General features: G+C 37.3%; 1 protein-coding gene across 4 annotated transcripts in view; it reads left to right on the top strand.

Moving 5' to 3' along the window:
* LOC5579882 (hemicentin-1) overlaps positions 1–16,265 on the top strand; it is a 609,400-nt gene that overhangs the window by 230,377 nt on the left and 362,758 nt on the right. For 3 of the 4 annotated variants that reach the window (XM_021855614.1, XM_021855615.1, XM_021855613.1), the window contains one exon: positions 2,545–3,263. In XM_021855614.1, the coding sequence (XP_021711306.1) occupies positions 2,807–3,263 (457 nt within the window). In that variant the 5' untranslated portion in view covers positions 2,545–2,806. The remainder of the gene's footprint in view (positions 1–2,544; positions 3,264–16,265) is intronic. The other variant, XM_021855616.1, reaches the window with a different exon arrangement.

Below are 16,265 nucleotides of genomic sequence, written 5' to 3'. Positions count from 1 at the left end.
CCAAAAAGCTAGCAGGCATGCATCCCTGAGAAGAACTGGAAATCGAACGGCTCGATCGGAAATCGTCTACATCCATAAAGCGACGATTATACAAGCGTGAATGCGTCTCCACAAGGTTACTGGAAGCAATGAGCGTTAACGGCAGAGAGTCGTCCTTAATACAATTATACTTGCCTGCATTTTCATGATGGAAGACCCCGTCACCACACTCGGACACAGGACCGGGATGACTGCAGGTCGCTGGCAGGAGAGACTCGACTGTGCCGAGGGGATCAGGGGCTTCCCAAAGGCTGGCAGGCGTGCATCCCGGTGGTGAACTGCTTGATGCTGGTGAGCAGCTAAACAACTGGGTTTCGCCGAAGCTGGTGCATCGATTGTAGCCAGGGTTGACTAAAGTTAGCACTCCATTGTTGGAGTCATCGGTGATTGCAATGGTTGCTGTTGTAACGGCGGTATCGACAATTTCAGCGGGAGTGGTTTCCGAAATTTTGGAATCCCAAAATCCTCAAATTCTCGAAACAGAAGTCCTTCTGGCCAAGTTTCAGGGTCAAGTGCTTTACTTTTAAGCGACGGATCCAGCCCAATTTTAAAAGACACGAAAGTAAGCGTGCTGATATCTTTGTCTTTTGGAACGAGTTTTACTACTGTTGGATCAGAAGTTAACTCTAGATTAGCTTTAATCATAGAGGAGACAGAATCAACGGAAACGTCAGGGCGAATTCTGGACAGATAAAGCCAAAACTTTTGATTCACATCCGTTTGGCAAATGGGAACGGATACTACGTTTTCATTTGCTTTTTTGCTACCCGTGCGACACTGATCAGTCACGCGTACGTTTGAATCATTTTCGCGTCGTCGTTTAGCACTCCTTTGCTGGTCGATTGTTGGCCAGCGAATGTTGGTTGCTGGAGAAATTGAAGTTGAGGGCTTCGAATTCAGTTGCTTAATTTCGCTGCGTAGATCCGTGATGGCTGATGTAAGCGAGTTGAGAGGTGATCTTTCATCGACATGATTGGTGAGCGCACGAAAATGAGAATTTTCGAACAACTCCGCGCATCTATCGCACATCCAAAAAAGATTATTTTTATGGGTAGTGAAATATGATGTCAATGCGCGGGTTACGTTTGTACATGATGTCATATGGAAAAAAGCTCCACAATAGCCACGGCAGACTACCACATCGATGCCAGTTATGGGTTCCAAACACTTTCCACACTGTTTCGCCATCGTAAATCGCCTGCGCGTAGACTTCCAACGATAATGCTGAACGGATAAAGCTAGACGTTGAGCTTCTGGTCGATGTTTCCGTTATTTGCCAGTATATGTCGCTCCGGTTGAAAAAAGTGCACAGGAATTGTGAAGGCTTTTCGTTTGGTGTGCACCACGAACAGCAACAACCTTCACTCAAATATTGATATTTATCACCACGGCACAGCACAAATGCATAAACATACACGGTATTGTTTCACAAGACGCAATATTAGCACGGGGGAACAATATAACGATTTAATGGTTACGATATCACAACAAAAATAAAATAATAATCACGAGCGGATTTTGTTTGCATAACATACACCAAGCAGTGATGCCAAAAAAAAAGCTAAGTAACTTACACCCCTTTGCGTTTGGGCCCCTCATTTAAATTAACTGTTTTAATTTCAACAACTACCGAAAACCTAAACATTACATATATTTTGCAATTGGATTAAATGGACAAATTGTTGTGAAGTTTTGCAAAAAACACGTACACGTCTTCTCAGTGAGAATCGAACGCACGACTCCCTGATCTCTAGTTAGGGTGCGTTACCCCTACGCCATGAGAGGACTCATGGACGCAGAAGTTAACCTGAATTCGATTTCAGCTCAATAATCAATAATCAAAACTTCACATCAATTAGTCCATTTAATCCAATTGCAAAATATATGTAATGTTTAGCTTTTCAGTAGTTGTTAAACTTTCACTCGGCTGGTTAGCCGTAAACCACGATTCATAATTAAAAACAAGTGTTTCAATTTCGTTTCGCCAGATTAAAAATAAGTTTCAAAATTTTTTGGTTGCAAACGAAATTTAACAAAATATTTAGCTGGATTTTGTAACAAAAAGAGTTTTCAAAACACCCATAGTATAACATTAATAAGTCTAAGCTAAGAAGCAAGACTTTCTACATTCGTTTGGTGCTCAGGAAAAATTGTCTCAGGGACCATGATTAGTGAACAAAAATTATTTACTTACATGTTCAAACTGGCTCCGTTATGCCGGAAGGCGTTTGAGCCTATGAAAAACAAGTAAATTTTGAAAACATTCACAACATGTATTTGCAATTTGTCATTAACAGCATTTTAACATAATTAACGATAGTAGATTGCCTGTTAATTCTCGACACGGCTTATGTTGTTACACCGAAAGGGAGGATTTGTTTTCTGTTACAAGTCACATGATTCGTGTAAAGTCATTACGGTAATAGAAAGAGTATTCAGCGAAACAAAATCGAAATTTCGTCGGATTGAGTTTTAATACTGTTTGTTTCGTTTCTTCATCAACAGCGCAAACATTTCCGTGATTCGTTTCTCCGTTTGTATCGACATGAACAAAAATCCATATCGCATACCCCTAGTTTAAGCGCGGTTTGGCGAGAGTGTTTCGAGTGAAGTATCAAAATAAATACGAGGTCATAAATTTCGACACAAAAACTGGAAAGTTCGGTGGCAAAAAGCAGCAGCAGCAGCAGCGTGGAACGAGAAGCAACTTTCAAGAAGCAAAATTGTGAATTATCGATTTCGATAAACAAATCATAACCGCGTTAGAATGAGACTAGATCGGCTAGGAAATATGGAAATTTACGGCGGCGGAAGTGGGAGGGAGGGAGAAGCTGTACCATCCGGCCATGCTCAGGATCAGTGTTGGCCCGGATGTAGAACAAACCCACAGAGCTCGAATGGGGTCAACCACAATAGTAACTACCACTGCACCGCCGTTCGTAATGTAGTGGGTGGTGATGCTGATGATGGCGATGACCATTATGGTGGTGGTGGCGACCTTTATGATGACGGAAGTAGCCGGAGTCCATTGGTCACAGCAGCAGCAGCTCGGTCCTATTTGCTGCCCAGTAGTGACTCCTCCCCTACCACCAGAACCACCACCAATACCACCATCAACAGTAGGAGTAGACACAGTTGCAGTAGAAAAATAGGATCCCATCTGCGTTTGCTGACATTTATCGCTCTGGTGCTGCTGACACAATTGACTGTAAATATTAGTATAGGTAAGTGACATATTGGAATTTATTAGGCGTGTATTTTTTATTGGAAGTGGCTTATGGATGTACTGATGGATTCAGCATGTTAGTCTCAAGTGGATCTTGATTCGTTTTGAGTCAGCAATGGTTTTTACCATCATTACAATGTAGACATGTAAAAACAATATCACGTTTTAGGGGAGAGTTCTGTATGGCCGGAGCACTAGACTTTATTTTCAGAAACAAAGAGTTTTTTTTATTACTTTTTATATTGTAATGATAAATAAACTATTTAAACAAGAATTGAAAACTAAAACAAAGAGTAATTTCAAATCTTTTCGCACTATAACAAAATACCCTTAGGGTAGTTATTAATTTACACAAAATATAGGGTTTCTGTCTTCACAGATTACACAATTGATTACGAAGTGCAAGATCAAACAAATAATATGCTATATCACGTTATCTACCGCTAATTACAGTAATAACCATTTCGTTACAGGTGTTTCTATTTGGAATTCTTTACCAAACTAACACTAACACAGTGTAACAAAAATGACATTTTTGCGTGTCTCAAGGATCAAATTATGTGTCTCTAGTAGATTTTTAGTAGCTGAATCTGATGCCGTTCTCAGAAATGTTCCAGCACATCACAATTTTTAGCTACAGGTCGCCAAAATTGTATAAAAAAGCTGGTTTTATTGATGTTTACATGAAATTTAAAGTATGATTTATCGATCTTTCTTGTGATATAATCTATCAAATATGCTGAATAGGACTTGTTCCTTCAATTTAGATACAATTTAGTTGAAATTTCACGATCAAATTTAGTTTACATCGATTTTTTTTAACATGCTTGCAGCCTGCCCACAACTGCAAAACAGTCACATTCGACATTTTTGACAAAAAGGAGTTAATACCATGGAGAGTCATTAAATGATAAATACTTTCGATCAACTTCTAGAAATCTGCGAGGTTGTGCTAGAAAATCCGAAAAAAAAAATACCAAGCTGTTTTGCCATATTGGTAATTATAACCACATAACAGTCACATTGAGATTATAAATGAGCCTCGGAATGTGATAGCAATGAAATTCCAATCAGAATTATGTTCTGACTATTCAGTCTATTCCTAGTATGCGATATGAGTTGTACAAAATATCAGCCTCAAATAAGCATTTTCGAGTTCCTGGTAATTTTTAGAAATTTTTTGTTTCCTACAATACTGCCATGAATTGCACACTTGGTATTCCATTAACTCAATGCCTACTTTTGTCGAATGTTACAAATATGCAGTTATGAGCAGTGCAGTCTTCATATGAAATTCTTTGTTTCTCTTATATGGAAAAATACAATTCTTTTCTGAACCACCTAAAACTACCATTTGACCATCGAAAATACTTTGTACTTTGTCGATAATTTTTGTTTTATACGTGAAGTTTGAATACTGTGGCAAATTAAGCAAATAAATTGCCGTACAAGCTGGCAAACTTGCATGCAAGTTTGCTGATAGAGCCAAATTTTGTATTTTCAACAGTCAATATCTCGAAAATTAAACGTACCATGACATTTCTGAAGACGGCAATGTACTAAGTATTCCTTAATTTAGTAAATAGCAGTATATTGTTGCTTGAGACAAAAACGTGTTCCGCAGTGTAATCAATTTGGAATCTGTAGAAAAAAAAAGTATAGAGCACAAAAGACAATACTGCGGAACAAGTTTTTGTCTCAATCTCCAAAATATCGCTGTTTATTTAACTTTGCTGAAGCTATTGACGTTTTCGAAATTGTCATAGCACGTCCAGTTTCGAGATATTGATTGTTCTAAATGCATTATTTATCGATTTCAGTCAAATTTCATGCTAGTTTAACTGTTTGATAGCAGATTTGTTTGTGCCTAATTTACTACAGAAATAAGTTTTTTCCTAATGAAGAATACGAATCAACGAAGTTTGTAAATACTTTCGCTATTAAAACGGAACTTTTTAATTATTTGGAAAAGTTTTGTATTTGGAGAAATGACGAATTTTGTATAGAGGCTACAACCATGTTTCAAAATTTAATTAAATCGATGTTAAATCGGTAATTCTAAATCAAACTATGCCCTATACAATAGTTTAAGTCTTATTCTGCATGCTCAATAAATTTATCCACAAAAAAATATAAAATATAGTTGAAATGTATTTTAAACATCTGAAAAATCAGTATTTTCCACAACTTTGACGACCTGTAGCAAAAATTTGTGACGTGCTGGAGCGTTTCTGATAGCGGTAACGGATTCAGCAAATCAAAATTTAGAGGTGACACATAGTTTGATCTTTGAGACACGCAAATAGGCTGTTTTTTTTCCGTTATGTAATTAAATAACAATCAATTAAAGAAAAAAATCATACGGAAAAACGGTATTTCTTCTATGAGTTTTAGATTGTATCACTTATTGTATACGCTTTGGCTTAAGTTACTTAATAATGAGCAAAATAAAAGACAAGAGCACTACTTATGAAATGTTTTAAGTCTATCAAAGGCGTGGGAAAGATAGGGAGATTATTTTAACAAAAATCTTTGCTAAGTTTTGTAAGAGATCTTCCTGAGATCTTACAAAGAATCCAGCAAAGTTCCTTCATGGATCTTTATTAGTTTCGGATCTTAACAAAGCCCAAGCTCATAGGGGTCTCAAAAGCACGGTAAGGATTGCTCATCGCACTAAAATTTCGACATAACTGACAATTTCTTACAAAAAGGAAAATGAGCATGGCAAGTTTTTGAGGAGACCAAGATTTGCGATGTACAGGAGCCCCTTGATTAGCTCTTATTATTGATACATTGATTACATACCTAAAATTTAAGTTGATTCATTGGCCCGCACATTATATGGTCTCGAGCTTCCTTATTAGTATGGCTTTGAAGTACTTGAGTAGGCTCTAGATACTATAGGTTGAGTCTGAATCACGGCTTCGGATTCATAAAAACATTCGTTATTGATTTTGAAGTCCAACCAAATCTACCCATTCTTGTATGCCTGCAAAAATCTGGAATCGGTATATGGAGATTCCTCCAGGTATTCCTTTTTGAATCATCAAATAATTCCAATCAATATGCATACAAATTAATCTCTGATGACCTTCAGTAACTCACCAAAAACACCTAGTTTGGAAATTTATCCTTGTAATTAATTTGAGATTATGTCATGGTTTCCAGAAATTCATCCAAAATTCCTTCAAAAATCACAGAAAACTTCGTATGGAATTCTTTCAGCAATTATTTTAAAAATTCTTGCTAGATTTTTTTAGAATCTAAATAAGCGACTCTATGACACTACCCCGAACGCCACTACCCCGAATGCCACTACCCCGAACGCCATTACCCCGAAAGCCATTACCCCGAATGGGTCATTACCCCGAACGCCACTACCCCGAATGGGTCACTACCCCGAACGCCATTACCCCGAATGCATAACATTTTGAGGCTTATGCTAGTTAGAGAGTGGGGAGATAATTGTACGATTCTTTATGAGTATTTAACGAGTTTAGCTCAACTATGTATTTTTCTAATATCAGAATATAAAAAAGCAGCTAGTTTTTTAACAAATATTTTTTCCATACTAAGTTTTCTTTGGATTTGTCCTCTAATTTTGGTGAGATTCGCACAGCCACATTGCAAAGCTCTGAAGAACAGCCTTTTCAAAAAAGAAGGGTGAATTTATTATGAAAAGCATAGCTATAATATGCACAAAAATAAGATGTAGTAAAGTCTTTTATTGGAAATCGGTACCCACTTCATTTACTCATTTTTGTAGGTGTCAGGCTACTAGCATTAATATCTCCGTAAAGATTTTGTTTCGTAAACGATCGCGATGGATGATTACCCAGAGATAGTCACTGCAAGTGTTGTTCTATGGAACATGCTTAAAGACAACCTGATAGTTAATACACTTGTACATGTTAGAAAAAAAAACGGCGGCCTCTGATTGCCGCTACAGTAAAAACTTTCTTTGATTTGTGGGATTTGAGTTTTGAATTTCGATGAGATAACCACACATATATATATTTTTTTGATTCAAAAAGAAAAAGAGAACGAAGGGAAAATTTCTGATTAGAATTATAGCAGGATTCACTTTAGTGAATGCCTTCAGGATATATTCCTTTAAAAAAGCTGTTCTATGTGGAAATATTAGTTACTAGCTTATCAAACAAATACTTGAAAGAACAGCCTATTCAAGAAAGAAGGGCAAACATCTGGTGAAATGTTTGCAACTATGACGTGAATGATCACCGTAACAACGTGATGATATGGCACAACCTATATTCATAAGAAAGGAAGATATTTGTTTAAAAACAAAATTGAATTATGAACACCACCAAGAAGTCCAAATACCGGTGATCACGCAGCTGTTCAGCAAGACTATATTGAGGGTTACGGGTTCGAATTCCTCCGGTGGCGAATCATATCAATTGAACATTTCCTTGGCGTCCCTGGGCATAGATGCACATGTACAAGAATGGTAAACTGACTAGGAATGCTCTCAGTCAATAAAAGGCTTATTTTATAAAAAGCCCATTCACAAATTTCATAACCCTGAAGGAGGCAAAAAATGTTGTGGGTGGTTGTCTTCAAAATGTTACAGCCCATACACAATATGTAGAATTTCCATACAAAAAATGGTATGAGGAGGTGGGTAGGTGTCAAAAATGGCAATTTTTGGCGTTATGAAATTTGTGAATGAACCCTTGAACTACGAAAGTGCCCACTGAGCTGATAAACAGGCACTGTCTCACAAAGAATGAGAGGAAGATAGTTACCAACAAGATATTTTGAAAGAATAACTGACATATAAAAGAAGGGAAAATATATGATGAATATTTTAACGACGAATTTTACGCGCCATTAATTACCAGCTTTCATTAGAGATGCATTTTCGCCCGCAAAATAAGATACTGCACTATATCTCATACTATTCGGGGTAATGGCTCATTCGGGGTAGTGGCGTTCGGGGTAATGACCCATTCGGGGTAATGGCTTTCGGGGTAGTGACCCATTCGGGGTAGTGGCGTTCGGGGTAGTGGCGTTCGGGGTAGTGGCGTTCGGGGTAATGGGATGGAGCCAAATAAGCAATTGATCCAGGAAGCTTTTTCCATGTTGAAACAAGAATATATAATATTCTGAGCAATCCAGGATTTTTTCTATCAATTCCTGAAAGGTTTGATTGAGAAGATTTGCGATTTGATGCAAGAAGTTCTTTAAGTGATACATACAGTTATTTCTCCACGAACTCTTCAGCCATTCTGTTATTTTTTTATCACGACTTCTTCTTAATTTTCTTGAAAGAGTTCTGCTAAAAGCATTACAAAGAGTTCTCGAGGAAATCTTCAAAGAATTTAAAGAATTTAGATAGAGTTTCTTTACTTTATTTTTACTTTCCAACATGCTTTTGTTTTTAAGGTATCTTGAAAATCATATTTGACAAATTCTTAGAAAATTCAACCAGAAAATCATTCAAGTATACTTTTATGAGTTTCGCTAAGGATTCTTCATAAGATAACATCCACCAATGTATTTTATCTTAATTTCGTTTTACAATTTCGTCATAAATCACAACCAAGATTGGTTTGAGTGATTTCCGAAAAATTATCTACTAGAATTTCAGGAACATGTTCAGAGATTTCACCTGATATTTTTCAATGAACTGTTCCAAGTTTCATTTGACAAATCTTCCAAATGATCATCTTGGAATTACTCTAAGTGTATTCTATCAATTATTCCTGGTGTTCTCCTTCAAGTCATTCTATTAACAATTTCAGAAGAGGTGCGTGATTCACTATAGTGTTTTTTGCAATGCCACGGTGGTTCACACCCCTAATTTGAGGGCCCACTAGTTCTGTTCCGCAAAGGGCCCGAAAACTCTAGCTACGCCACTGTTGATGATTCATTGTGCGATCGTTCTTACGTAAAAGATTCCCTAAAAAAATTTTCATGAATTTTTTACGATTATACCACTTATTTAATGATAAGTTTTACTAACGACATTCTTAAAAAAAAACCCTTTCATTAGATTCCAGGAAAAAAAAAAATTAAAATACTTGAAGATTATTACAGGAATCGGTACAAAGTGTCTTGTTTCTTTTTTCAAATTTCACTGAAATTATAAACAATTAGAATTAGATAACAATGGAGTGTGCATTAACTATCTTAGCAACGCCATTCCCAACGATTTTACCCATAACCCTGAATCCAAACGGTTGGTACGATTGTCCCCGTTTCTTCTTTCTTAAAATTGAAATTTTTATGTCTATCAGTTTATTCATGCGTGAATAACCTAATCGTCATGATATTTTCAATCATCTTCAACCCCAAAGTCTGCATAGTGGGTCTGGTCATTTTAATATTTGCAACATATCGTTGACATACTGACCAGAAAATACCTGAATAAATTAAGGTATTTCCAGGATGCTTTTCAACATTGGCTGTGCAAGCGCTTAGATTAGATTAGATTAGATAAGTTAAGTCGCGTAAGATCATAGGTTAGTTCGGTAGAAAATTTATACACTCGCATTGTATACTATTTTCAATACATAATATATGCACTTATACCGCCTCCACTTTTGTATGTAGAAGGCCTTTTCGCGACATCTTATAAGTGAAATTTTGCACATGCAAAGACTTCAGGTGATTTCGTTATACACTCCCGTGCAAAAGTTTGGGTTCATCCCCTAAAAACAATGAAAAGTATTTTGACCATATCTCTGTGATTATACATCCGGTTAAAACTCTCTATTGGAGAATGTGAACGGCAATGAGTTATTCTTACTTCGTATGTATTTTTCCAAAATCGTTTTTCGAATTTTTATTCTAAGTTTTTACTTAAGTTGTGACATTTTCCAAAAAAAAAACTCTGAAAAAACATTTCCAATTTCCTCAGCATTGGATCGACTAAAATTTCAAATCAACGTGTCATTAGACTCCTAATCTTATATTCTTTCACGAGCGCTCACGAAATTTTGGCGGAATGTACGTACATTTTGATTGACTGGAAAAAGTCTTAACTGAAGGAACCAACAAAACTTACTTATTACTAAAAAAACGTAAAAGAAAAGAAGAGTCGTTTATAATCCAAACCCGAAATAAATATGTAAAACAAAGTAAATTTCAACAAATTTATTATAGAAAAACGAGTTTAGAAAGTTATTGGCATAGGAAATTGGAAAAAAGCAAGCTTTCTATTTGTTGTAAACATTCATAAAATCTTTTAGTCATAAAATCTTCTAGTCTGGTGACGTCACGCAGTTAACTGGCTTTCTTTATCCTTGATTAAAATTTTTGGATTCTTGCATTCAATTGAAATACAAAACTAGAGTAGATCTGACATTACAACTGCATCGTCGTGGTGCTCCAACGACGATGGCGTGATCGACCCTCGACGTGTGCTCGTCGGTTGATTCGCGCGTGGGCACGATCATCAGGATAGAGGCGGCCCTGGTTGGTTAGTAGACTAAAAGCGGGTTGCCATTGCCCTACGCCTCACGCTTTGACGAAACGAATCGTCCACTCACCGATTACACTGCTCGATTTCGGATCGACAAGTCGGGCAAACACTTGGGCACAAGCTCACGTCTGAGCTTATCGAATCGGTGAAAAGCTTGATTCTGAGCATCGATTATTTTCCACCCACAATGGCCCACTAGCTGGCACAATCTTCGGATAGACGCAGGAAGGGACCTCGTTGTCAGAACAACCATCTACTACTGGAACAGGTGAACAATTCTCGATCACGTGACAGTTTCTGGAAAAAAAAATATTGAAATACCAGTAAACAATGTTCAGATCCCTCCATCAAAGAGTCTCCGAAAATAATACCGGAACATTTCCACGTGAAGAAATTCTTGTACATGTGATACTCTGAAAAATTATCACAAATTTTTGTTCAAAACTACCCTAGAGATTTCAGGAATTCTCTATATTTTTTTTTAGACTTGCTCTTAAATATCACGCAGCAAGCGAACATTTTCAGAAATGTCTAATTTAAATTCTTTAAGGCCGCACGGGACGTCATCATAATCACCCTATCCATTTCAAGAAGCAAATCCCAAGAACCACTCCATATATCGATGCGAAAATGTATCACTATGATTCTATATATGTAGTGCACAACCCGATAAATTTTCAGCTTCATTGGTTCATTAAAACTCGAGATTTGCTTCCACAAAGTTTTGATGATAATTGTTAGAGTGAGACGAAAGATAGGGAAAATAACACGATCTCCCGTGTCCCCTTAAGGTTTAATCATGGGGCCTTTCTTCGCCGAATGGTTAGAGTCCGCGGCTACAAAGCAAAGCTATGCTGAAGGTGTCTGGGTTCGATTCTCGGTCGGTTCAGGATTCTATAGTACCGTCAAACGGGGTAACTTGCAACAGGGGTGAAACTTGCAACACCTCGACATGTAACCAAATTGTCGTTTCGTTCAGCATTGAGTTAAATTTTTATGATTTATTCCGCCATTTATTGACGTCAGGTATACAACAGAAGATTTTGGCAAGGGTTTGGGTATTGTTTGTTTTTTGCTTGGTTTTGCTGGAGGTGAAAATCATATTAAACGTTGGATTGCATGAAATTTATACTGAAAAACGTTCCTCGTACCACAAAAACGGTAGAAATATGTAATTCAAGGCATTCACAAACAGTTACAGTACTTAGTAGTGTACTAATTGACAATATAAAAGTTTTGATAATTTGATGCTTAAACACTATGAAAATTCAAAAAAGTTTTAGACTACCCTTGTGGGGTAACTTGCAACAGCTATTTTGATCTCAATTGTTTGATATTTCTTGCCGTGTATTATCGAAAACACATGACAAGGCAAAATTGAACATAAATTTGTTCAGTAACATTAAAGTTTTTGTACCGCAATTAATTCAATACACGTTTGGTACTAAATATTGAAAATTTACATGAATCGCATTATTATTATAATTAGATTTATTTTATTCATGAAAATAATGAAAAAAAAAATAAAAATCTGTATAAAAACTAACTTGCAAATCTGCCATTGGGAACTATCTGCATGAAGTTTGATAAAAGTTGTTTTAGAACACCAACAGAGACCATTTTAAAACATACATATCAATATGAGGTACGTCGCTTTGATTTGAATTTGTATAAGCAATAAGGTATGTGACGCATAACCTAAATTACAATTGTATTTGTAGAAAAGTTGCATTAAATCGTTGTAATGGCTTTCTAATTACTGTTAAGACTTATAATATGCTAGAATTTTCCCGTGCGAACACCCTATGCAATACTCATGAAGTTTTCAATCGATTTGGTTTAATACTCATAATTCAATCAATAATAATTAGTTTTCTAAGAGTACAGTAGCTGTTTCTAATTATCGTCATACTTTTATTGCAGAAAATTATTAAATGATCATAATAACACGATATAGGTTAAGTTTACAATAGTGTACTTTAGGTGCAATGTGTGTTGCATGTTACCCCACATCAGGGGTAGCATGAAAAATGTATATTTTTCGTCTCTCCTGATCCCAGGAATCCAAATTCTGATAAAATTTATATTACGTGGTATTTTTCACGTGGCGATTAGGATACTAGATGGTTTTTGTCTCATCGGAATCCTCAAATTTTTCATCCATAAAGCTTTGAAGTTGAAAATTGTTGCAAGTTACCCCGTTTGACGGTAATGAAAATTTCCTTGACTTCCCTGGGCATAAAGTATAATCGTCTCTTATCAACCACATATATAAATAAATGTACTTGGTTTTTGTCCTTTTTTTTAAATCTATATAAATAAAAATGGAGAGGTGTTTGTATGTCACGAAATAACTTGAGAACGGATCAACGGATTGAGGTAAGTTTTTCACGGTTGCATTCAACAAGGGATGCGACGTGTTCGTGCAAGGAAAAAGTTTGGGAAAGTCTTCGGAATAATCGGGAAAACGGGAGAAGACTCAGGTGTCATTTTGTATGAGGGATTACATGACGTTTTGCAACAGCCTACTTGATGGCAAGACGAAGTTTGCCGGGACCACTAGTGCTTAATAAAAAAAGTTGAAAAATGAACGCAATGCTTAAATTTAACATTACCAGAATTTATGACAAGTTTTATTTCAAGGACCCAATCACTATAAGGTTAAAGAAATTTTTCAGGTTTAAAGAAATTTCAAGATAAAGAACATTCCGGAAGTCATATTGAAGCGAATAGAAAAAAATCCAGGGTCAGTAGATTGTCATCTTCTTTCCCAAACTCCTTTCGCCAAAAAGAAATCTTCAAATAAAATAGCACCGATATCTAAGCGGCTGGTGAAACCCGGAAGACGACCGGGAAAAAGCTCCGACACGTAGCAGCGTGCATCGAAGAGCGAAATTAAAATGAAATATTTTTTATTCTTGGAACTTGGGCACCGAGAACTTTTTTTTTGTCCTGTCAGAAACCTCTGCGCCTAAAGGATGGCGTTCGAAACGACGAAAAAAAAAACGTTTTTTTCGGATGAAAGGAGATGAGAGAAATTTTTCCACTCTTCAGCGGTCCTTGAATGTGGTCAAAAAATGCTTAAAAGGATAATATCATTTGCGCGGTCTTTTCGGAACAGATATCTCGCTTCAATCGCCTCAAGCGCCTATGAATGGGAAACGAGTGCCAAGTCGGGGAAAAAAAAAAGAAATCAGCCCACTCCTTTGCGGTCAAAATGCTTCCAGTGAGCTTCAAGCTGTTTCATTTATTTCGAAGTTCGTTGTTAGATTTGGACTTATGATTTCGTGAAACTCTTGTTTCATTTATATTTACCGAAAGCATGGAGGAAGTCAGCCAACCGTAGCTCACCGCTCGTATAATTGTCCGGCCTAAATATGAAATGAAATTGGTTCAGTTTCTTTCTGTTGAAACCTTAAGAGTACGCATCTGTGGGGGTAAGAGTACTTTGTGATCGGGAAAGTGGACCAAAAAATAAGAACGTTATTTAATAGCGAACAATCAGATGGAAAATTGAAATTATTATTTTAGGAGGTTCAGACTTTTCATTTGTTTTGTGGAATCTCGTAGCAAATACGCTATTGATGCAACTGAGTAATAGCGGTTTTCCAACATATGGATTTGCCGACGACTATGTAGCTTTGATAGATGATACATGCATTAGCACCCTGTTCGACCTGATGCAAAGTGCTCTTCAGATAGGCGAGAGTTGGTGTCGTCAATATGGCCTTTCGGTTAACCCAAACAAAACATCTATTGTTCTCTTCACGGAAAGATGAAACCGCGATGGAATTCGACCTTAACGTCTTTTTGGCATTGAGATTAATGTGACTGATCAGGTCAAGTCTGTTGGAGTTATTCTACAATGCATACTTTCTTGGGCACCTCACATTGATTTCAGAGTCAAAAAAGCTACATTGCCTTCGCTCAACGCCGGTGAGCTTTTGGTAAAACTTGGGGCCTCAAACCGAAGTATATTTTTTTTGTAAAATAACGTTTATTTGTCGAATTTGTTTAGTAAAAATTATAATTATAATGATTTAAACAGCGACTTCAAAAGCAAATTTCAATTCTTCTACATCAATCCTACCATTGCTACTTTCAATGAAGGTGATATAAATTACCAGATGCTTCAATATTAACGTTCTAGTTCTTTCCGTCATGCGATCAAGTGTTGCTATTAACAATTCGTTGCAATCTAAACGTCGTCCTATTTGGATTTCCGACAGTTTCTGTTGTAACAGTCCGCATGCCGGTCGCACTCTGGGGCAATCGAAAAATTTGTGTCTAATGGTTTCTACTACCGTCGTACAGTATAGACACTGTTCGCCGTCGGACCGCCTCATCCGGAACAAAATACGTCGGTGTGCCACTTTTTGGTTGACCCATAGGTAGAGAGTACTTCTTTCAGCTGATGAGAGATGACGAGCTGAAATATTTTTCCATACTCGTGTCCAGTTTACGTTTTCGTTTTCCAGCTCTACTTTTGGTCGCTCCGTTCTCTCGATAAAAAAGCGGTGGATAAGATCGGCGGAAGGATGTTGGCGGATTTGGAAGGGGAGGTTTTGGAAGTTACTAAGGATTTGTTTTAGGCAAGGAAGGTCGGTAAAAGAGTTTGTTTGGGAAGGGTTGATTTGATTGATAAGGGAACGAAAGTAAGGAAGGGAGTCGATCTCATGGATATGACGGTTTATCAATAAGGCTTTGCACTTGAAGGCTGGAAGCTGCAATTTCAAACCGCCATGGTCTCTGCAGCGCGCCAGTTGTTGCACGGGAACAGTGGCTACAATTCCCCGGAATAGGAACCTTCGCATTGTCGACGTTATTTTCGCCAGGTGTGCTGCTGATGGGACCAAATTTGCACTAATGTACCATATTTTAGAGGTGAGAAAGGTGTTCAATAAGGTTACTTTTTGCTGCAACGTTAAGCTGCGCAGCGAATGCAACCATACTTGGCGACAAAAATTGCTCACAAGATTGTCCCAGTTGAGCGCATTCATTTCGCGCACGGAGTTGGAAAACATTACACCAAGAATTTTTATCGTTGCTCCAGTGTGTAGCCACGGAACAGTCAACGGATTATTTGGTATACCTACATCAATTGAAGTTGTTTTGTCTTCATTCAGACGGGCTCCAGAAAATCGTCCGAAGCTTCTGAACAAGTTTCGCATTTCATCCAACTGTTCCACGCTGGTAACAATAGCACTAATATCATCTGCGTATGCGACTACCAAATCTCGACCACACACTTGTTGTAGTTTTTGTAGAAGGGGATGTAGGTACAAAACGAACAGGTGCATAGAGAGCGGGTCTCCTTGGCGCACCGATCCATTGATAGGAAAAGGTGCCGATAGATGCCCGTTGATTAATAGGCGAGACGAGGAAGCTGTTGATATGTTGGATAAAAGATCGACCAGCGCTGTATTGATGCCCAATGATCGCATTGTTTTGAACAAAAAGCCATGGTCAACGCGATCGAAAGCATGATCTAAATCGAACCCAATTAGCTTAGCAGTTCTTCTATTGGCTTTCAATTGGGCGATTCTATCT

Source organism: Aedes aegypti, chromosome 3 (assembly GCF_002204515.2).
Source record: "Aedes aegypti strain LVP_AGWG chromosome 3, AaegL5.0 Primary Assembly, whole genome shotgun sequence".
Lineage (NCBI taxonomy): Eukaryota > Metazoa > Arthropoda > Insecta > Diptera > Culicidae > Aedes > Aedes aegypti.
The sequence above is the reverse complement of the archived record's forward strand: the minus strand, read 5'-3'. Positions and strand labels throughout refer to the sequence as shown.